Source organism: Theropithecus gelada, chromosome 3 (assembly GCF_003255815.1).
Source record: "Theropithecus gelada isolate Dixy chromosome 3, Tgel_1.0, whole genome shotgun sequence".
NCBI lineage: Eukaryota > Metazoa > Chordata > Mammalia > Primates > Cercopithecidae > Theropithecus > Theropithecus gelada.
In genome coordinates this window covers 57,877,240-57,899,213 of record NC_037670.1, presented here as the reverse complement: position 1 = coordinate 57,899,213, position 21,974 = coordinate 57,877,240, and the positions used below count along the sequence as shown (strand labels likewise).

Here is a 21,974-nt window from a genome sequence, read left to right as displayed (position 1 = left end):
GGACCCATTTTAGACCTTGAGTTCTTGAGTTCCTCAAAAGAGAAGTCACGCATTTGTGTTTTCTCTTCTTAGACCATCCAGGAGGTGGCTGGTTATGTCCTCATCGCCCTCAACACAGTGGAGCGGATTCCTTTGGAAAACCTGCAGATCATCAGAGGAAACATGTACTATGAAAATTCCTATGCCTTAGCAGTCTTATCTAACTATGATGCAAATAAAACCGGACTGAAGGAGCTGCCCATGAGAAACTTACAGGGTGAGAGGCTGGGATGCCAAGGCTGGGGGTTTATAAATACAGAGAGCAGTTCCGATGGCTCCCAGTGAGCTTGTCACTCAATTCTACCTCGGAGAAGACTTTTATTTTTATCCAGTACATGTGCACTGAGTGCCAGCTGTGTGTAAGATACTGCAGGGGAAGTTACTGAGAAGATGGCAGATACTGGAATGGGAAGATTTAAGCGGGGTACCAGTGTTTCCATGGACATGAAAAAATACGGAGAGATAGTAAGAAATTGTAAAGATTCTGAGTAAAAGAGGGTATGACCAGACAAGCTGGGCAGGAATCGTGAATCTATGTGCATAGGCAGTGAATAAACTGCCAGTCTTTTTACTTGGACCTCAAGGATAAAAGACATACATACAGTAAAAATCAACTCACATGGAGGACAGTTTCGAGAGTCGCACTGCTACACAGAAAATCGTGTGTAAGTTAAGGACAGAGAATGAGGTGTTCTAGAACTTTGAATTTTTGTGAGTAGGACACATGAGGCTCCTGTGAGAGGAAACAATGAAGGATGATAGAAGAGAGGGAAGTTGATTTTTAAAAACTGGAGACAGCAGTGATTGTACCTCACTGTGCAGTAGGTTTGGGGCCAGGAATGTTAAATCGGTGACTTCATTTAACGCCCACAACCTTTCTTCAAAGTAGGCATTGTACAAATGCTCCTTGACTTACGATGCGATCCTATCTGGCTGGACCCGCCAAGGGTGAAGGCGTCATTAGGTCGGATTTCAGGGCTAATTGAATGTGTATTGCCTTCACACCATGGCAAAGTCAAAAATCTATGTTAAATCATGGTAAGCCAGGGACTGGCTGTGTTCTGCCATTTTACAAATAAATAAATGGCAGTCAAGTAACTCCCTTGAGGCCCCAGCTAGTGAATGGAGAAGCCAGCTATGGCCACCAGTCTCTGCCCCAGGGTTCTCAACACCCCTCCTGTGCCATGCAGTTCTGACAGGGAGGCAGTGCTGGTAGGAAAAGGGTGTGATGAAAGGGGTGCCCAGCAGAGGGAGTCATATCGGAAGTGACTGGAGCCCAACAGGGGTGCAGCTCTGGGACCCAAGCCAGCACCTCCAGGCGTGACTCCTCAGTTCACCACCTATAAAATTGTGTGATTCCCCCACACCCCCTGCTGCTCAGAGCAGCCGCGCACATGCTTGTGCTGTGCCTGCTTCCTGTGAGATGGCCTGGTACACAGGTTCCTACAGTGCGCCTCACGCGCTGTCTCGGAGGGAGGCAGCCTGTGCGGGTGCCTGGACCTCAGAGCCAGACCCTCTGGGTTCCTGCCCGGCCCCATCCCTCAGCAGCCAGAAGGCTCCGGAGCACATTCTCCAATCCCTCCATATCTCTGTTTCCTCATCTTCAAAAATGTGGATGGCATAGCTGCTAAAAAATGGTGAGGTACTTCCTAGGTGGTGCAGAAAATTAAGTGACTGTAGGAAAAGGTCTCACCAGCTCCTTCCACTTCCTTGGTATAATTGCTTTTTAAACCAAGGCTGGGATTGTATAGATGCAGATTAGTTAATGTGATATCATTAATAGCTAACGTAGGGCCTGCTGTAGGGTGAGCCTCCCTTACACCTGGGTGCCTGCCTCCTTGGCTAAGCCACCCAGAAGCGGCTCCTGCAGCCCCCCTCACCTGCGCTGGCCCTCCTCTGGCAGTCACTGCCTGGGGTGTGCTGAAGGCCCGCTCTGACTCTCCCTCTGTGCTCTCCCCACCCCCTGCTCTCTCTCTCAGTTCCTTGGTCTGTTGTCCAAGCTGCCACAGCAGCCTGGACAGCCCTGTTGGTGTTTCCAGCCCTGTCCTCTCCTGAGTTCCATCCACCTGTGCACGGCTTTCTCATGAGTGTTTTCACGGATGGTTCTGCTGTCGTCTCCAACCTGATAAACAAAGCACCACGATTCAGCCCTCATGACCGCAGGCTTCCTCCCTCGGTTCCTTGCTTCTGCACATCCACTGAAGAAGCCGTCCACCTGTTCCACTGTTTCCCTGCACTGCGTCTCCTGTCTGCAGGAAGCCTTCAGCCCTCACTTCCACATTCCTCTAAGATGTGTGCCTGTCCCCTCCTGGGAAAGCTCTTTTTCCTAGCAGCCTCCGGGGTAAATCCCTCCTTTCCCACGTTGGTACTCTGTACATACAACACGCCCATTCCCTGCCTGGGGCGCTGGGCGTTGCTTCATGTATCAAAGGTCGATTTTCTCTCTGTTAAAATCACAGATGGTCATTGCACCATTGTGAGAATGAATGAAGATACTGCTTATAAATCAGCCAGCGAGGTACCCAGCCTCACTGTGTGTCAGGGTCTCCCCGGGCATAAGGTGGTTAGAGTGTGTGACATGTCTGTCCCCAAGCGTGTCAGCTCCCAGATCGAAGCCAGTGGGTCTAATTCATCCTTGCGGCACCCACAGCACTTGCACAGGGTTTTGTACACATATGTCGTTCCGTCAGTGTTCATGTTTAATGTTATCGATGGAACACTCCCACTTTGGAAAGGCTTGAATGTGTTCCTCCCTGACCTTTCCACATCTTCTCAGTTCTTCCTTGGAAACAGCTGTACAGTTTCAATGCCCTGTGCATCCCTGGAGTCTATCTGTCTCTGTCATACATTCAGATTCTTCTTGCTTCGTGTCCCTCTCACACCCTTTTCTCTAATGACAAGCTCCGCCTGGGCATGCAAGCAAGGTGGAGGCTGACCCCTCACCTGGCATCCGGGACTGTAGTGCTGGGGACCTGCCTCCCTGCCCTGCCTACCCCCTACATCATGTGACCATTCCAGTCCCACCGATCAGTCCCTCAGGACCCCCAGCTTACCACACGCGTATCATTTATGCTGTGACCACTGACTAAACCACTCTCTTCCTTCCTCCCCATATTTCTAAATTTCTAATCATTGCTCAAAGCCCAATTCAGAGAAAACCCTAGCTTCTCCGTGGCACTATCATTAACAATTTTATCTGGCCGCCCCCCAGGAAGTGCACTGGGCTAATCGCAGGACTCTTGTTTGCACCATGGCATCTCTTTAGCAGAACATAAATGTGAAGAGCACGTACATCCTTCATGGGAGCTGGAAAGGGTGCTCACAGCAGTTCCATTCTCCCACAGAAATCCTGCATGGCGCCGTGCGGTTCAGCAACAACCCTGCCCTGTGCAACGTGGAGAGCATCCAGTGGCGGGACATAGTCAGCAGCGAGTTTCTCAGCAACATGTCGATGGACTTCCAGAACCACCTGGGCAGCTGTAAGTATCACATACACACTATCTCTGCCTCCAGTTCCTATGCGGGGGAGCTCTACAGCACTGGGGCCGGGGAGAGAAGCCATGTTTAATAAGTCACGTTAATCAGAAACAAAAAGTAAGCAAAATATCTGACCACTAGAAGAGCATGTATTTACCACAGACGTAGATATGGTTTTTTTGTGGCAGGTGGCAGCCCAGCTGGTTGGCAGTGCAGGCCACCCGAGGCAGATCCCCTGCAGGGGCAGCACTTGTGTCCCGAGAAGAGCTGCTGTTCACAGGGCGGACAGCACCAGGGCCTCTCCCAGCCTGTCCTGCTGAGACTGGCCAGACTCCTGCATGCTGCTGAGTCTCCAGAGGCTCCCTGGCCCTCCTGAAGCACCAGGGCTGAATCCACCCCCAGCTGAGGGCGTGAACACTGCCACATGGAGTCACACACACAGCTGGGCACTGCCCATGGGGAGGAAGTCTGTCCATGTTTCCTTGAATGCTGGTGGCCTGGTCCCTGTCCCATTCACCAGTGAGGCAGCCTGTGGGGAAGCCTGGCAGGAAATCAGGGGCAGGTCAGGGTGGCGCCGTGGCTGAGGCCAGCACTGATGGGGAACTCTGAGACGCAAGCTCACACTCACCCAGCTCCCCTGGGCTTTGCCTATTCCTGATCGCCCGGCCTTTCTGTTCTTTAGAATAAGAAGTGATCACCATTTCCTGCTTCTCTGTTTCTCCACAACTGTGCAGTGGATGCCTGTTTGTTTTCTGCCCTCAAAAAAAAAAAAAGAGAGAGAGAGAGATCTGACATGAATCTTCAAAATCATCAACTAGAGGACTTTGGATTTTTGCATATTTGTTTTATTTTTTATTTTATGGATAGATTGTGATGAAATGCCCATAATACAAGATTTTCCATCTTAACCATTGTAAGTTATAATGTCAGTGGCATTACACATCCACATTGGTGTGCGGCCATCACCACTGTCCACACACAGAACTTTTTCATCTTGCAAAACTGAAACTCTACCCATTAGACAGTAACTCCCTGCTCTCCCTTCCTTCCCAGCCTCTGGCCCTGGCACGCAACAGTCCACTTGATGTCTCTATGAATTTGACTGCTCTGGGGCTCTCATACAGGTGGAATCATATAGTATCTGTCCTTTTGTGTCTGGCTTATTTCACCTAGCAAAATGTCCCGAAGTTTCATCCGTGTTGTAGCATGTGTTAAGAATGTCCTTCCTCTTCATGGCCGAATAACATTCCACTGTATGTTGACACTACATTTTGTTTGTCCATTCACCCATCTACAGACACTGGAGTTGCTTCCATCTTTTGACTGTTTGAATAATGCTGCTGTGAATATGAGTATTGAGGCTCTTTGTTTTATAGATATATTATTCCACCAGATACCCATCCCGACACCTACTATGTTTGCAAGAAACTGAACACTTTATTTTACATTGCAACATTTCATATTATGAGATCAAGGTTAGCATTTCTTCAGCTGTCTGGTGGACAATGGGAAGGTTAAATTGTGCACATTTTTTTAATGAACCTGGAACAGTTATGGGGCCAGCGTTTGCCATGGATCAGGTCAGGCAGCCCACAATAGCAGGCCTCCATGTTCTGTACAACAACTGTGGGAAAGACCCACAAAGAAACTGCTGGAAAGGGGAATGATGGGTGGGCTCATGCAGTAAAAAGACTCAAATACTACAGGGCTTTGAACTATAGGCCAATATAGCATTGCTTTAAGAATAAATATAAAAATAAGACAAATAAGAATAAGCCTAGCAAAATCAAAAGTCCATAAAGAGCTGACATTTCAAGCCAATAAGGGAATAATTCATTATTCAATAAGTGGTCTGGAATGACTTAACTATTAGGGGTGAAAATATCAAAGTGAGAGAACTATAAAGGATTTTTAAAAAGGAACTAGGTATGTTGGGTTAGTCTCATTGGAGAGTGCAAATTCACCATCGACCTGATACCTGAAATTCCCTTCTTCCCATCTAGAGGCAAGTTGGGACTGCTGCCAGGCTCCTGTGGTAAACGAAGCCCCTCTCTTGACTGGTGCTTTATGGCTACACATTCCTGCTCAGGATGGGTCTCATTTAGTCTTCACCAAAAAAAAAAAAAAATCTCATGAGATGATTTAAGTGTTTTATGGACAAGATGTCTAAGATTCAGAAAAATTTCACAGTGTGCCCAACTTTTATGTTTATATTGAAGTTGGGCATTAGAAGTTAGAATGAATGGGTTTACTTGAAAGAAAATTAAAATAAATCCATCACCCACTCCATGTAATATAAATTCCAAATGCATATTAAATACATATACTATTTAAAATATATGTAAGTGCCAGAAGGAAACATAAAGTAAAGATGAATATTTTGTAATATCAAGTTGAAGAAAAGCCAAAATCTGACATCATAAAAGAAAACTTTCATGTAAAATAACTTAATGGCTACCAGGAAAATATTGTGCAATGTCTGATTGCCATGAAGAGGGTTAATATCCTTGCTATATCACTCCCTGAAGTCATCTTTAAAAGACTAAGAAAGAGATGAATCTCTTAATAAAAACCTGACCCAGAACATGAGCAACCTCTCCTTCTCCCTCTCTCTCTTTCTCTCTCTCTGTCACACACACACACACACACACACACACACACACACAAAGATGGCCAAGCAATAAAGTAAAATGTTATTTCTAATGTAGTAAAAAGGTCAAAATAAAATAAGAAAGCATCACATCTTCCTTTGTGAAGTATTTGGGTTCCTTTTGCTTTTAAACACCTGGGTCAGCTGGGGTGTGGAGAAACAGATATTCTCATGTTCTGCTTGTGGGCATATATGTTAATAAAACCAAGCTTGGCAATACGCCTGCAATATGTATCTAAAGCTTCAAAGTATGTATAGCTTTGACCAATGAATATCACACTTATGAATAAGAGAAAAAGAAATAATAAAGAAAGTGAAAATCATAAGAGATGTACAAACATATTCTTATACAAGAATCCTTATAGCCTTACTTATAATAAATTTTCTGAACAAATTGTATATCTAAAAATAACAGATTGGTTGAATAAATTATGCTGCAGCAATGCTATTGATAATCATGTTAGATGGAAGCATATTTAAAGGCATGGAAAAATTGTCATGTTTTATCTGGGTTTTTAAGGTTATAACACAATGTATAGTGGGATTCCAATTCCTGTATATACATAGACTTATATGTCTGTATTGATTAACTCTGGATGAGTCTCATGTCTTCTTTTTACTTTCTTCTATTATCCATATTTTAAACGATGTGCCTGCATTTCTTTTTTGTAACAGATGGTCAATACTAGAATCATAAACAGATCTTAAGTTTGTTTGTTGGCAAACGTTTCCCCTGTTAGGAAAAGATGCATTTTTCTTTTAAACATTTCTCTCTTATACAACGATTACGTGCTTATAATAGAAACTTGAAAATTATATGTGAGTACAGGGTAAAAAGTAGAAAGAATGGGATTGCACGCTGCAGACCTAGCTGCTTTTAGCATGCCTCTGTATGACCTTGCTTTCTCTAGACCTCTGTCGCAGTCTCTCTGCCTCCCTCCTCACAACGTCCATTCCCCGCTGTCACTGTCGTGATGCCAGCCTCCCCAGCCTTCATGACCCTAAGGAGCACCAGTGCGGCATTAGCGCCCTTCGCCCTGGTGGTATCCTGGCTTCACAGTCACATGGGAGATCGATCGTCAGCTTTTCTGTTTGAAATCTAAATTCTTCCTGACTGCAGGGGACCTGGGGACCCATGAACTCCTCTAGTTTACTATGTCTTCACAGTAAAAGATATCTGCATGACTGGACTCTTTAACAAATTTGGTGGTTAACCTGCTCTTTCTATGTAGATATAGCACTTCGACCTTCAGACTTCTCAATACTGATAAAAAGAAAACACGACAGATGAGAAGAAAACCTTTGCAGCTGTAATTTGTAATCAACTAATTATAAAAACTGCAAAAATTGACCAGATAGCTAAGATTTTACACAGTCATTAAAGTGATCTGCACTGTTAACATTTCACCCTCTGTGCACCATTCTGTGCTTCTCTCTGGTTTGGAGTCTAGAAGGTTTTATTTACAGGCCATGACTTAACAATCTCAGAACGGCTGACACATGCAGTCACTCAAGACTGGACACAGCAAGGAAGCAGTGGGTCCATGCCAAAGGCTCAGCCAGACGAGACACTCTAGCTGTGGCAGGAGATGCCAGGGAATGCTCCATGCCTAAGCAGATTGTAAACAAGGAACCTCAAATTCATGAAAAATTCTCACTTATGTGGCCTGTATCAGTAATTACTCTCTGCCTCAGTTTCCACAGCTGACGTAAATAAAAGCAGTTCATGGTTCATCTTCTTTTCTTATCGGGGTCTCTTAAGTGATTCTACAAACCAGCCAGCCAAACAATCAGAGAATAATTTGAAAAGATTGTCTTCATTTATTGAACATGCTTAACTCAGGCCTGGGAAAGGGCGTCATCAGTTTCTCATCATTCCTTCCCTTTCACTGAGATATGCATCTGTTACTTTTACATTTCAGGCCAAAAGTGTGATCCAAGCTGTCCCAATGGGAGCTGCTGGGGTGCAGGAGAGGAGAACTGCCAGAAACGTAAGTCAGTGAACAGCCTCAGACCCACATGTGACCACCCCTCTCTTCCTTCACTTACTTAGGTGATTGGATTTGTTTTCCCTTTGAAGACTCCGAAGAGTTATTTTATTACAGGGCCAGATGTGAACTGGTAGGTGAAGGACAGTGTTGCAAATCTCACCGCATGTGGTTAATCCAGGGTGGGCTATTTTGGGTGCTTCCGCCTGTCACAAATAAGTGAACACCAGCAGGTGCCAGGCACGATGGTTCTCGCCTATAATCCCAGCACTTTGGGAGGCCGAGGTGGGCGGATCACGAGGTCAGGAGATTGAGATCATCCTGGTTAACACGGTGAAACCCCATCTCTACTAAAAATACAAAAAATTAGCCGGGCGTGGTGGCGGGCGCCTGTAGTCCCAGCTCCTTGGGAGGCTGAGGCAGGAGAATGGCGTGAACCCGGGAGGCGGAGCTTGCAGTGAGCCAAGATCGCATCACTGCAGTCCAGCCTGGGCAACAGAGCGAGACTCCGTCTCAAAACAACAACAACAACAACAACAATAAGTGAACATCAGCAGGTACCCCAGCCCTGTCCTCTGAACACAGCACACTTTCCCGGGAATGGAAGACTTGTCCCTGTTGACAGCAGTCCCCAGGTTTCTTGTTTCCTCTCCCTCCCTGGCTTTCTTTGGTATCTACCTACACAGAAGCCTGAGCACGATTTCTCATGGGGACTTTTCCATGTGGACCGTGCTTTATGATGGAGAGGGCCATTCTCCCGGGTATGGCTGGCTGGCTCAGCCTCTCAGTGGCCAAGGAACCTGTGGACATGAGCTCAAAAACGGACCCTATGTCCTTAAGCTGAATTGTGGGATGGCTGTTAGACCCTTCTAAACACTACTTCCCAGCAGGTATTTCTGTTCTTTGTATGTGCTTCCTGCATTGCCCAAGATGTATCTAATTATTTAGCAGGTCTCAAAGTCTAGACTTGATCTGATCAGTTCTCTTAAGTGATGAAAAATAAATCAGGAGAAAAAAAGAGGCAATCAGAAAAGGGCATGGTTTGACTTAACTTGAGTGTGATTTCACTGGAAGCAAATGTGTCTTCACTTTTTCGTGAGAAAGTCTGCGAGCACTCTGCGACGTCCCTGGGAATTGATCCTACCCTCACTCTTCAGCTCACGAGGGACCTTTGCTCTTTTTCAGTGACCAAAATCATCTGTGCCCAGCAGTGCTCCGGGCGCTGCCGCGGCAAGTCCCCCAGTGACTGCTGCCACAACCAGTGTGCCGCGGGCTGCACGGGCCCCCGGGAGAGCGACTGCCTGGTAAGATGCCCCTCCGGCAGCCTCCCTGGAGCAGGCTGTGGCTGCACTCTCTCCACCCACACCAGGACAGAGGACCTCCTGTGGGGGAGCTGTCAATTAGCATTTGTAGTAACAGACAGGATATTGCCCTCTGCCTGGTGACAAAGTATCTTTAGTATCCCACCTCCACCACTCACTGAGACCTTGGGAAAATGATAGGACCTCCATACCTCCATTTCCTCACCCGACAATGATGCATAACAGTCTCTCCCAGTTGAATGCTTAAATGATGCGATGCCTGTGATGTCCAGCATTAGGACCTGCGCACAGAACAAGCACTAAATACTACATGCAAGTATTTGCATGAATGTGCCTTGTTGCCAGCAGTACACTCTCTTTATTGTTTGACTATACCTCCAGAGACTTGACACTGTGAGGTCCCTAAGAGACCTATGGAGAGCCACACAGGTCTTGCTAACTGGGGCTGCTTTAGGGCCTCCTGACACGGATCCCTCGGCTCCTCCACCACTGCTCAGGCACCTCCTGAGCTGCACCTTGCCCTCAAGGGGTCCTGAAGTACTCACTCTCGCCCCATTACTGCAGAAAGTGCCAGCAGAAGCCTTGCTGCCCCAGCGGGCTCTGGGCAGCACTGGAGGGTGCAGGTCAGAAGTGTCTTGGAAGCCCTGGAGACGCCAAGGCTGGTGGATGTGACTGCTGGAGTGGGAGCTGGTGTGACGAAGCCCTCCCTAAGACTAAATGCAGATCTCTCTGTGGTTTCAGGGAAGATTCCTAAATTGCAGAGGCTGGACCCAGACCCAGGAATTGTGACTTGGTTGGCCTGGGCTGTTTCTAATGTGAGCCCCAGGGAGAAGACTGTGAAGACGCAGGGTTGATCCTAGGGAGAGCCTCCACTGCACTGGGTCTGGCCCCTTTACAGGGCATCGTTCTAGCAAGGTTTACTGCCATTCAGCAATACATTATAAAATGTACCCTCAACTGTACTTTATAAGGGAAGCCCAATGTAATCTGAGTTTAAACATAATTTCACTCCATAGTCACCGCTATAATATGTGAACTCCATCATCTGTATGTTAGTAAAGAGACGTATTTTTATCATAGTCCATAAATTATGATAGGTGGGACAGTGCACCTAAGAAAAAAACGGACTTTTTAGAGAAGGGTCTTTCTGACTCTGCAGAGGGCACCAGCTCGGTTTTCCCCACTAGTTGAACACTGAGCTGTGAAGATAGTAACTTGGGCTTTCTGACAGGAGTCAACACAGTGCTGCACTTCCTCCGTGTGTGGCGCCGAGTGTCCTTACCTCACTCGCCCAGCATGTCCTTTCTCCTCCACAGGTCTGCCGCAAATTCCGAGACGAAGCCACGTGCAAGGACACCTGCCCCCCACTCATGCTCTACAACCCCACCACATACCAGATGGATGTGAACCCCGAGGGCAAATACAGCTTTGGTGCCACCTGCGTGAAGAAGTGTCCCCGTGAGTCCTCCTCTGTGGGCCCTCTGACTGATCAGGCATCCTTGTCCCACTCTGTCTCCTGCTGAGCCCTAGAGTATCCCATCTTGGAGAGTCTTTGGGTGGATGTGTTTGCCTCGTCCAGGCGCAGAGGTGAGGGGCTGCCTTGCTCCCGAGGAGCGGGTAGGTGGTGGCCATCCCCACCCACGGGGGCTGCTCAGTGCACAGGGCAGAACTTGGGGCCAGGCCACCTCACAGGAGAAACACCTGCTGCTCAGCCCTCACCACTCATCCAGCATCCACAGCCGAGGGTATTCAGTTGTCTGCTGGGCATAAAGCCGTGGGCATGTCACTATTTAGTGCTTGTGCCAAGCAGGTATTTAATAGACCGAAATCAGAGAGTCTATCAGAAGACCTGCCTTCTTGAGTGGTTAAAATTCTAGTGAAAGTTATGCCTCTTAGGAGTATTGCAGAGCTTTTGTCTTTGTTTTTATTTTGTTTTGTTTTAATGGTTTGGGTTTGAGTTTTGCTTGTTTGTACTTACATTTGTCCTGGTGGCTCCAGAGTTTAGGGAAATTGTGACATAAAACACTTCCTGTTAGAGAAAACAAAACTTTGTCTAATGAAAGAGTTTTAGAAGCCAGTCTTGATCTCTAGAAGGGGAGATTAACTGAGAAAAAAAATTGAAAGAAAAATTATGAGGGGTAGATTTTACCCTGCCAGATTTGTGTACATGAAAAATATTACACTCTGTATGGGGAAAAAATACAAAATAATAAGCCATTATAAGGTAAATGACAAACGAAGCTAAAGAAAAATGTGCCACATTGATGACACAGATATAGTCTTTGAGATAGGACTTAATAGAGCTTTAAAATCCATAGGAAAACACCTCGAGCCTGAGATACCGAGAGCAGACGGTTCACAGAAGAATCACCAAGGTCCTATAAATATTTTTGAGGATCTTCTTGGGGAACTTAAAACAGGAACAGGCCGGGCACAGTGGCTCATTGGCTCATGCCTGTAATCCCAGCACTTTGAGAGACCAAGGGGGCTGGATTGCCTGAGGTCAGGAGTTTAGGACCAGCCTGGCCAACAAGGTGAAACCTCGTCTCTACTAAAAATACAAAAATTAGCTGAGCGTGGTGGTGCTTGCCTGTAATCACAGCTGCTCAGGAGGCTGAGGCAGGAGAATCACTTGAACCCAGGAGGCGGAGGTTGCAGTGAGCTGAGATCACACCACTGCACTCCAGCCTGGGTGACAGAGCAAGACTCCATCTCAAACAAACAAAAAAGGAACACATAGAGCTCCCAAAAATAACACAGAAGTCAGCTATCAACACAAATGAATTACTTTAAAGGTGGGAGCAGGTGGAGGAGAGGGCTGAGGTGCCTGCTGGGACACAGAACAGCTGGCCCCTCAAGGGACCCAGGGCCACGTCGGGAAGGGCCATGGAGAGCAAAGCTGGCATCAGCCGCAAGAATAAAATGCAGCCTCACCTATAGCTGCTTCAGTGGAAGAGTGCTTTTTTTAGGTTTACGTATTTTTAATGAGCATTCCAACTTTAACCATAAGCCCTGGGGACAGATCCTACAAGGAAGAACATGAGCTCACAGAGGTGCTTTAACCTAGTGAGCAACGCCATGCTTTTTCCCTGACACCTGTTTCCTGCCCTGATGAAACACCTGTATTATCCACATTGCAGCCTAGAATTTATTAAACTATTGAACGGGATTCCTTTTCTATTTGCAACCTTTCATTCTTTGTCCTTAAAGTAAATAAAGCCAAAGGAGGATGGAGCCTTTCCATCAGCCCTCGAGAGGAGGACCTGGACTGTCTGTGTGAGGCCCGAGCACCTGGCGCCACCGTCGTCACCTTCCTTTCATGCTCTCTTCCCCAGGTAATTATGTGGTGACAGATCACGGCTCGTGCGTCCGAGCCTGCGGGGCCGACAGCTATGAGATGGAGGAAGACGGCGTCCGCAAGTGTAAGAAGTGCGAAGGGCCTTGCCGCAAAGGTAGGAAGCCCGCTGGTGTGCGGATGAGGCTTGTTCTCAGCTGCTGAGGCTGGGCTTTCATGCCACCTCCAAATGAACACTACTTCTTCTTCTCATTAAAAAGCAACTATAAATATCATTTCTTTAAAATAGAAGATAAGCTGCAAAGCCAGGTTAGGCAATGGGAAGGCACTGAAGGTTGTGATAGGGTGGGGGGCTCCGACGAGAACAGTGCACAGAGCCAGCCCCTCAGCAGCTGCCAGATGCCCAGCCCTGGGGAGAATCCAGGGAAGGCAGAGCTGGAAGCAGTCCAGCTCCATGCAGCCCAGGGGAAATAATGAGGAGAATGCAAGGTCGGTGTGCGGTGACAGGGATGGCATCTCCTACACCGCCGTAGCCCCAAAGTGTGCTATAGGTCCTCGTGTCCCCCTGCCCCCCGCACCCTCCCCAGCCCCGTCAGTGTTTGTTGAGTGAATGAAGGCTGATGTGGCAGTGGCAGTTCCCACGACTGGAATTCCTTCCTGCTTCCCTCTGCCTGTGGATCCCTAGCTATTCTTAATCCACCAATGTGAACGGAATACACGTCTCTCTTATCTCTGCAGTGTGTAATGGAATAGGTATTGGTGAATTTAAAGACACACTCTCCATAAATGCTACAAATATTAAACACTTCAAAAACTGCACCTCCATCAGTGGCGATCTCCACATCCTGCCGGTGGCATTTAGGGGGTGAGTCACAGGTTCAGTTACTTGTATAGAGAAAAACAAAGTCTGCCTTTTTAACTGGTAGAGACTGGTGATCAATAATCACCTGTTGTTTGTTTCAGTGACTCCTTCACACACACTCCGCCTCTGGATCCACAGGAACTGGATATTCTGAAAACCGTAAAGGAAATCACAGGTTTGAGCTGAATGATCGCATGAATATAAATGGGAAATCAGGCCGGGCGCGGTGGCTCAAGCCTGTAATCCCAGCACTTTGGGAGGCCGAGGCGGGTGGATCACGAGGTCAGGAGATCGAGACTATCCTGGCTAACATGGTGAAACCCCGTCTCTACTAAAAATACAAAAAACTAGCCGGGCGTGGTGGCGGGCGCCTGTAGTCTCAGCTACTTGGGAGGCTGAGGCGGGAGAATGGCGTGAACCCGGGAGGCGGAGCTTGCAGTGAGCCGAGATCACGCCACTGCACTCCAGCCTGGGAGACACAGCGAGACTCCGTCTCAAAAAAAAAAAATAAAAATAAAAAAAAATAAATAAATAAATAAATAAATAAATGGGAAATCAGTGTTTTAGAGCGAGAACTTTTCGACATATTTCCTTCTCCCTTGGAATAAAAACATTTCTGAAATTTTACCATTAATGGCTGATGTTTTGATACTTTTCAAAAGTACAGTTTCCCTGCAGGCAAAAGGGACACGTTAAGCCCAGGCTTGGGTCATTCACTGCGCATGTGAACACACTTTCTCCCTCCTACCCGGCCCCAGCCAGCTGCCTTGGTGGCCCATAACCCCTGCAGGTAGAGGGAGAGGACAGGGGTAGGCGAGGGGCAGCCTGGGCCTCAGGCTTTTGAAACTGGATGCCAGAGCCCTGTGGGGCCACGGGCAAGCCTTGGGTCCATGACTGCCACCTGAGCTCCGCTTCCTTCCTCTCTAAAATGGGAAAATTAGACTTATATAACACGACTGTTTTAGGGTTGGAATCAAATAAGGAAAATCTGTAAAGCTCCTTGTATGTGATACCAGATCCATAATTGGCAGATAATCGCAGCAGAAGCCTCTTGGGGGTAATCAGATACCCCGCGCAGCAGGGGTCCCAGGGCCACAGCCAGAGGGGCGGCGGGAGACATGGGGAATCGCTGGGGGAGGCGGGAGGCAGCCGTGAACTCTGGCTGGCCTGCATCCGCCCATTCGCATGTACACTCAGAGAAGATGATAACGAAAAAGAAAGCAAATCCAATTTTCCCACTCACTGTTCCTATAATACAAAGTCCCTGAGAGTCTAGAGTAATGTCTCATACAAAAAAGAAACTCCTGTGTGGTGTGTGTCTGAGTCTCCTCTGCCTTACAGGGTTTTTGCTGATTCAGGCTTGGCCTGAAAACAGGACGGACCTCCATGCTTTTGAGAACCTAGAAATCATACGTGGCAGGACCAAGCAACAGTAAGTTGACCACAGCCAAAGAGCCTGGTAGATTACATTTTGCCTTTTTAGTTGGAAATTAGGCTTAACAGGAGAGTTGCTAAGATAGGGCACAGAGCTCCTGTATCTCTCGCCGGCATTCCCGAATGCTGTCTCACATGAGCAGGCACAAGGATCAAGACTGAACGACCACTGGCACAGGCTGTCTGCTAAACCACAGACTTCTCAGTGTTCGCCAGTGCTTATGCTTCTGTGTCCACTCCAGATCCCACGTTGCACTTAGTTGTCAGATCTTTTCAGTCCATTCTAACCTGTAATAGCTCCTATGTCTTTCCTTGTCTTTCATGGCCTTGACTCTTATAAAACGTGTTGTTCAGGTACTTTGCAGACTGTCTAACCATTTCAGTTCGGCTGGTGTTTTCTCAGGATGCAGTTGAGGTTATGCACATCTTATCACGGGGACCAGATAGACTTTTTAGCAGCACTCTTTAAGAATTTCCACATTTTCAGCTTTGACAGTGGAATAGACTTGCAGGTGCTCACACACAAGCATCTTTAATATGGTAATGGTAATCATCAGTTTAGTGGTATGGAGGAGGAGATGGGAATCTCTTAGTGAAACCCGCCTTGGAAGCAGCCTCCTTATGAGAACTGCTGCCCCTACTTGACTCCTAAAGCACTAGATAATACTGTGCAACATTAAAGAGAATAAGAGTGCATGAAATATGCATTGCCTCCCATAAACTCCCTTGGCTCTGAATCTCTGATACTAAATATGTGGCTACCATTGCTTCCCAGAAAAGCCTTTTTGCTCTGAATTCTCTGTAATACCTTCTTTGCCTGAGATTCTTATAAAAACAAGAGATTTAGAGCAATTTTCTTGGATGGCTGGTATGAGCCAGTTGGCTTAGTTGTAGGGATTTAAACAAGATGAGGGTTACTTACTTTTCACATTTAATGAGAAGTCTGGTGATTCCAGCTCCTACTGAGGCAGGGTGGCCACAGGTTCCAGGTCATGACTCACTGAAGCTCCAGGCCTGCCCTGCAAGGAACATTTGGCTCTTCCCTGGTGTCTGGCCTCCCTGGGCATATGTGGGGGAGAATTCCTAATGGTATTGGTTACAGGCTCCTATGCAAGACCACTCATCAGTGTAGGAGAAAGGGAAAAAGATGGGGGAAAGAAGAGCAGCAGGGAGAGGAGAAGCCTCTGGGTGATACTCTAATCCCCTGCCATCCAACATCTGAACATCAGTCTTTTCATCCAGTGCTTTCAGCTGGCCCAGTCCCCAGCCTGGGGTCAGATGAGAGCTTCCTGCAAATGCAGATCTCTTTCCTGTGGCTCCTTCTCAATTACAGACAGCTCCTGCACAAGGTGCACTCTGGCCTTTTACTCTCTCCCCAAACCAGCCCAGCCCTCCCAGCCTGCATCATCGTGATCCTGCAGGGGCTAGAGGTTCTCACACCCATCATGGTCTGGCAGGAGCTAGTGGTTCTCACACCTATCATGGTCCAGGAGAGGCTAGTGGTTCTCACACCCATCGTGGTCCAGGAGGGGCTAGTGGTTCTCATACCCATCGCGGTCCGGTGGAGCTAGTGGTTCTCACACCCATCGCGGTCCGGTGGGGCTAGTGGTTCTCACACCCATCGTGGCCCCCCAGGGGCTTAGTGGTTCTCACACCCATCGTGGTCCAGGAGGGGCTACTGGTTCTCACACCCATTGTGGTTCAGGAAGGGCTAGTGGTTCTCACACCCATCGTGGTCCGGTGGGGCTAGTGGTTCTCACACCCATCGTGGTCCAGGAAGGGCTAGTGGTTCTCACACCCATCGTGGTCCGGTGGGGCTGGTGGTTCTCATACCCATCGTGGTCCGGCAGGGGCTTAGTGGTTCTTATACCCATCGTGGTCCAGGAGGAGCTAGTGGTTCTCACACCCATCGTGGTCCGGTGGGGCTAGCGGTTCTCACACCCATCGTGGTCCGGCAGGGGCTTGCTTAGTGGTTCTTACACCCATCGTGGTCTGGCAGGGGCTTAGTTGTTCTTACAGCCATTGTGATCCAGCAGGGGCTAGTGATTCTCACACCCATCATGGTCTGGCTAGGGCTAGTGGTTCTCACACCCATCGGGGTCCTTCAGGGGCTAGTGGTTCTCGTACCCATCATAGTCCAGGAGGGGCTAGTGGTTCTCACACCCATCGTGGTCCTCCAGGGGCTAGTGGTTCTCATGTCCAACGCGTGCCTTCCTGCTCCTCTAGGTGACTGAAGACATCCCCCCTTCAGTCTGAATGACTTCCATCCAGTCATCTGATATACACATTAGACCACCCAATAGCATCCTAGCATCATGTTGGATGGTGAAGAAAATGCCACAGTTCCTGCTCTCAGGACCTCACAACCTTGGGCATAGCTTTTTGGAGGAAGGCCCGGCTTCCCAGGCATCCCTCCCAGACCTGTTCAGAGGCCCCTGCTCCTTTCTTCCTTGTTGCCCACACTCACTGTGCTCTTCACACCGGCTCAAAATTATCTGTTTACAGGGTTGTATCACCACCAGATCAAGGGGCCTTGAGAGGAGGAAACATATTTAACCTGCACAGAATTTAGGACAGAGAACATCAAGTGTTTGTTCAATAAATATATGAATGGATAGAGGGACCGGTTGGGTGGTGGACAGAAGGACAAACCCACACCTTTGAAGTGTATTTGGCTGTTTGAGAGGCTTTTTTAGAATATGTTCTCAATTTCCAAGCAAAATGAAAATGGAGAAATATAATGACATTAAGGCATTTTATTCATCCTCCCCATCTGCCACTGGGGTTAAAGATACTAAATAAACAAGGAACTAGCTTTTGCCTGCAGGAACTTAAAAAACACCTGCAGCTTTCAAAAGTTGCAGTGCGTGCCTCCCACAGCATGACTTACCGTCACTGGAAAGCAGTTTGTAGCCAATCAAAGGTGGTCTGGAAAAACAAAGTTTTCAGGGATACATTGTTTTTATAATTTTCACCACATGATTTTTCTTCTCTCCAATGTAGCGGTCAGTTTTCTCTTGCGGTCGTCAGCCTGAACATAACATCCTTGGGATTACGCTCCCTCAAGGAGATAAGCGATGGAGATGTGATAATTTCAGGAAACAAAAATTTGTGCTATGCAAATACAATAAACTGGAAAAAACTGTTTGGGACCTCCAGTCAGAAAACCAAAATTATAAGCAACAGAGGTGAAAACAGCTGCAGTAAGTCACTGCTTTCTCTTTTGTTTATGGAATTGGTTCTAATGGGTCCTTTATTTTTATTTAGAATATTGAAGGGCTATTCCCATTTAAAATCCTTTTTTCAGTTCCTTAAGAAGCAAATTAAAATCTTAAGATTCCTAATTATGAAATTACCATGTGAATTCCATTAAAACTTTTTCCAGATCATTATCATTCAATAGGATGAATTTACCCTGAGGTTTAGGCTACCAATTATTTGTAATTTAAGTAACTAAATTTAGTATTAGTTATATTACCCTTTAGCTGTAGGTCACTCTCTGCGCATTTCAGCCTGTAAAGATTGCAGCTACACACACACACACACACACACACACACACACACACAGGAATGGAATGAACACTTTACATCAACACTTCCTGTTCTTACTCTAGAGCTTTTGAAGGGGGCAAGAGCCCGGCCTGTGCTGGGCTTTGGCCTTGGGCAGCGTCAGCTTTGAGTCAGGTGCTAGTCTGGCCTCCCTAGCTTCGAGGCCCCTGTCAATTCCCTTCATCTCTTTAGGTTTTGGCTTCCTCATCCATAAAATGGAGATATGAATGATTCCCACGCCATAGCGCTTTGAGAGAATTCAGTGAAATTCTGTGTGTGAAACTCTTCCATGGTGCCTAGCACATAGCACACAGCCAATGGCCCAATGGCCCCTATCGGCTGTGGGATTTGTCATCAGAACATCACCAGCTCTGCTCCAGGCTGCCCTGGGCACCATCAAAACACACCCTGTGCCCAGCAGCACCTGCCCCTCTGCATGCCTGGCCCCTTCAGCAGCGGCGGTGGCTGTGGGAGCACAGAAAACAAGGAGTCCCATCTGGTTTAATTGATGCCATTGTCAAAGGGGAGGACTCATGGCACCCCCTCTCGGGTGCCAGAGCGCCTGTCCTCCACTGTCAGGCACATTTCAGTCTTCCCAGCAGCCAGCACAACTGTTTTGTCCTTCCAGTCACTGTTGGCCTCTGGGAAGCCCAGTCTGTGTCCTCTTCCTTCAGGGATGCCCAGCATGTCTGTGCCACCCAAAGTCACGGAGCACAGGGCCCCTCCCGGGAAGGTGCCGTCTCCTGTGGCCCTTCGGGTCCCTGCTCTGTCACTGACTGCTGTGACCCACTCTGTCTCCACAGAGGCCACGGGCCAGGTCTGCCATGCCTTGTGCTCCCCCGAGGGCTGCTGGGGCCCGGAGCCCAGGGACTGCGTCTCCTGCCAGAATGTCAGCCGAGGCAGAGAATGCGTGGACAAGTGCAACATCCTGGAGGGGTAGGAGGTTATTTCTTTAATCCTCTGGCTTTGATCAAAAATAAGGCTCCAGGTTGTTGTTATAGCTTTACAGGCATTCTGTTTGATTTTTTTCCTTTTAGTCTTTGCCCTTGGCTTTTGGAGGTTTTGGGGTTTTCTGTGGGGAGATGGGAGGTTGTTTGATTGCTTTGTTGTTTGATTGCTTTATTTTTTGGCAAAGTTAATCACAATAGGAAATAAGCAAGTATTGTTACCTAATTTAATCCAATAATTTATAGAATCTCTTTTCCTGGAAGTATCTTAAATTTGTCTAAGCTACAAAAAGTTCCTAAGACAAATGAGACAGTCATCAATGGTTCATCTGGCTAACACTGTGGCCATTTGGGCTCTTCTTTGCAGTGCCCGATTCCTGGTGTGTGAAAATAAATTAACACAAATTATATTGCCAAGTTAATATCTGTTTTATGTGCCCCCAGCATGTGTTGAACATCAAACAGTACCAGGAGCTTTAAATACACCCACGGACAAAGAAATAATTCATAATGATGCTTGTTGAATTTAGTTGTAATCAATAAAAGGTGCAGTTTGTGGATGCTCTGAGGATCTTGATACTGACATAAGGCTTTGAACGACAAATGAGGACAAAAAATAAATAGGAAAGTAAAACTGAAGGATAGAGGCCAAGGCCATGTTTTAGAAGATTTAAAGAAAAAGGGAAATTTGGTGAGCACCATAGGAATTACAGAAGGCTATAGGAAATCTTCCTGTTTTACTCTCTGGGCATGGACCACAGCTTGGATCCAGAAATATTTAGGAACAGGATAAGAGGACCAAGTTCAATTCTATAGGAATTCTTTAGCTGATAGGCTGAGAACAAATCACATAATCAGTAGTGCTGCTTCAACTTCAAGTAAGGAATATTAATGCAATCCTTACGGCTACAAATGGACAGTGGTCTCATGTTTTCAGTTTTCAAGTGTTTCTTAAGAGGCAGGGTGATGAAAATACCCATGTGGGGAGCCCCATGTCCTTCCGTTAGTGTAGAAAAGCCTGGTGTCCAGCAGCACCTGCTCCCTCTGCAAGCCTAGCCCCCTTCAGCAAGGGCAGTGACCCGGAGAAGAAGCACAGAAGACACAACCCTGTATCATATTTTATTTAATGGGTGCCATTGACCAAAGGGGAGGATGAAAGGCACACACATTTTTGTTGTTGTATTTTGAGACAGAGTCTCACTCCATCACCCAGGCTAGAGTGCAATGATGTGATCTCAACTCACTGCAACCTCTGCCCCTTCGTTCAGGTGATTCTCCTGCCTCAGCCTCCCAAGTAGCTGGAATTAGAGGTGTGCGCCACCATGCCCAGCTCATTTTTCGTAACTTTAATAGAGAGAGGGTTTCACCATGTTGGCCAGGCTGGTCTTGAACTCCTGACTTCAAGTGATCTGCCTGCCTCGGCCTCCCAAAATGTTGGGATTATAGGCATAAGCCACTGCGCCTGGCCAAGGCACATGCTTTTGAGAATAAACACTCCTTGTTCACTGCTGGAGGATAGAACTATGCTTGACTACCAGGCAGAGTCCAATCTTCCTGACAAACAGCCACACGTCTGCTCTGTCTTTTCAATCAAACAATTCTTGCTTAACACTGATCTGTACATCTTGAGGGATGTCAAAATATTACAAGCTAAGTTTTGCACACCTGTGTTCCACACTCACCATTTTTAGTAATAACCATTGAGCAAGTTCATTCTCCCTCCTTCCTTTTTCTGTCACTTAATCTAAAATTATCATTTTTCCAGCTTTATTTCAATAACCATGAATCTGGTATTAGAGGCAGGGAACACCTTTTCAGGATGTCTTTTCTTTTATCATTTGACTTGCTTACCCAATGTGCAAAAACTATGCTGTAGAAAATGCAGAAAAGATATCTTGATTATGAATGACGCTCCTGTGTTTACTCAGAGAGAAGATGACCCAGGATTCAGTTAACAAAATCAGCTGATTATATTACTGTATCGTCCTGGAGTCCCAACTCCTTGACTATTACCTCAAGTTATTTGGAATTTCAGAGAGGTGATTTGTGTTTCTGCAACAATGTATCAGGGGAGGGCTGACAGGTTTCCTTTTCCTCCTCTCAGCGAGCCGAGGGAGTTTGTGGAGAACTCTGAGTGCATACAGTGCCACCCAGAATGCCTGCCCCAGGTCATGAACATCACCTGCACGGGACGGGTAAGAGCCCCTTGCTGCTATCCACATCCACTTCATGGGAAGGGCCTTCACAGAAGCCGAACCATGACGATGGCCCAGGGCATCCAATGTGGGCAGGACAGCCATCAGAGCCACTTCCCAGAGAAGATGGCAGGCTCTAACAGTGCTATCCAGGCAGCGTGTCTGTGACATTAGCACACACCCGCCTGCGATGACCATTCACTCTTTCTGCTGACA

The 21,974-nt window shown here is 47.2% G+C and overlaps 1 protein-coding gene across 6 annotated transcripts in view; it reads left to right on the top strand.

The window, feature by feature from the left end:
• EGFR (epidermal growth factor receptor) overlaps window positions 1–21,974 on the top strand; it is a 194,351-nt gene that overhangs the window by 126,506 nt on the left and 45,871 nt on the right. For 3 of the 6 annotated variants that reach the window (XM_025378159.1, XM_025378161.1, XM_025378163.1), the window contains exons 3-14: window positions 73–256; window positions 3,384–3,518; window positions 8,089–8,157; window positions 9,340–9,458; window positions 10,793–10,934; window positions 12,812–12,928; window positions 13,510–13,636; window positions 13,735–13,808; window positions 14,975–15,065; window positions 18,071–18,270; window positions 19,420–19,552; window positions 21,668–21,758. In XM_025378159.1, the coding sequence (XP_025233944.1) occupies window positions 73–256; window positions 3,384–3,518; window positions 8,089–8,157; window positions 9,340–9,458; window positions 10,793–10,934; window positions 12,812–12,928; window positions 13,510–13,636; window positions 13,735–13,808; window positions 14,975–15,065; window positions 18,071–18,270; window positions 19,420–19,552; window positions 21,668–21,758 (1,482 nt within the window). Of the gene's footprint in view, window positions 1–72; window positions 257–3,383; window positions 3,519–8,088; window positions 8,158–9,339; window positions 9,459–10,792; window positions 10,935–12,811; window positions 12,929–13,509; window positions 13,637–13,734; window positions 13,850–14,192; window positions 14,268–14,974; window positions 15,066–18,070; window positions 18,271–19,419; window positions 19,553–21,667; window positions 21,759–21,974 lie in introns of those variants that run through there. The other 3 variants (XM_025378160.1, XM_025378164.1, XM_025378162.1) reach the window with 3 other exon arrangements.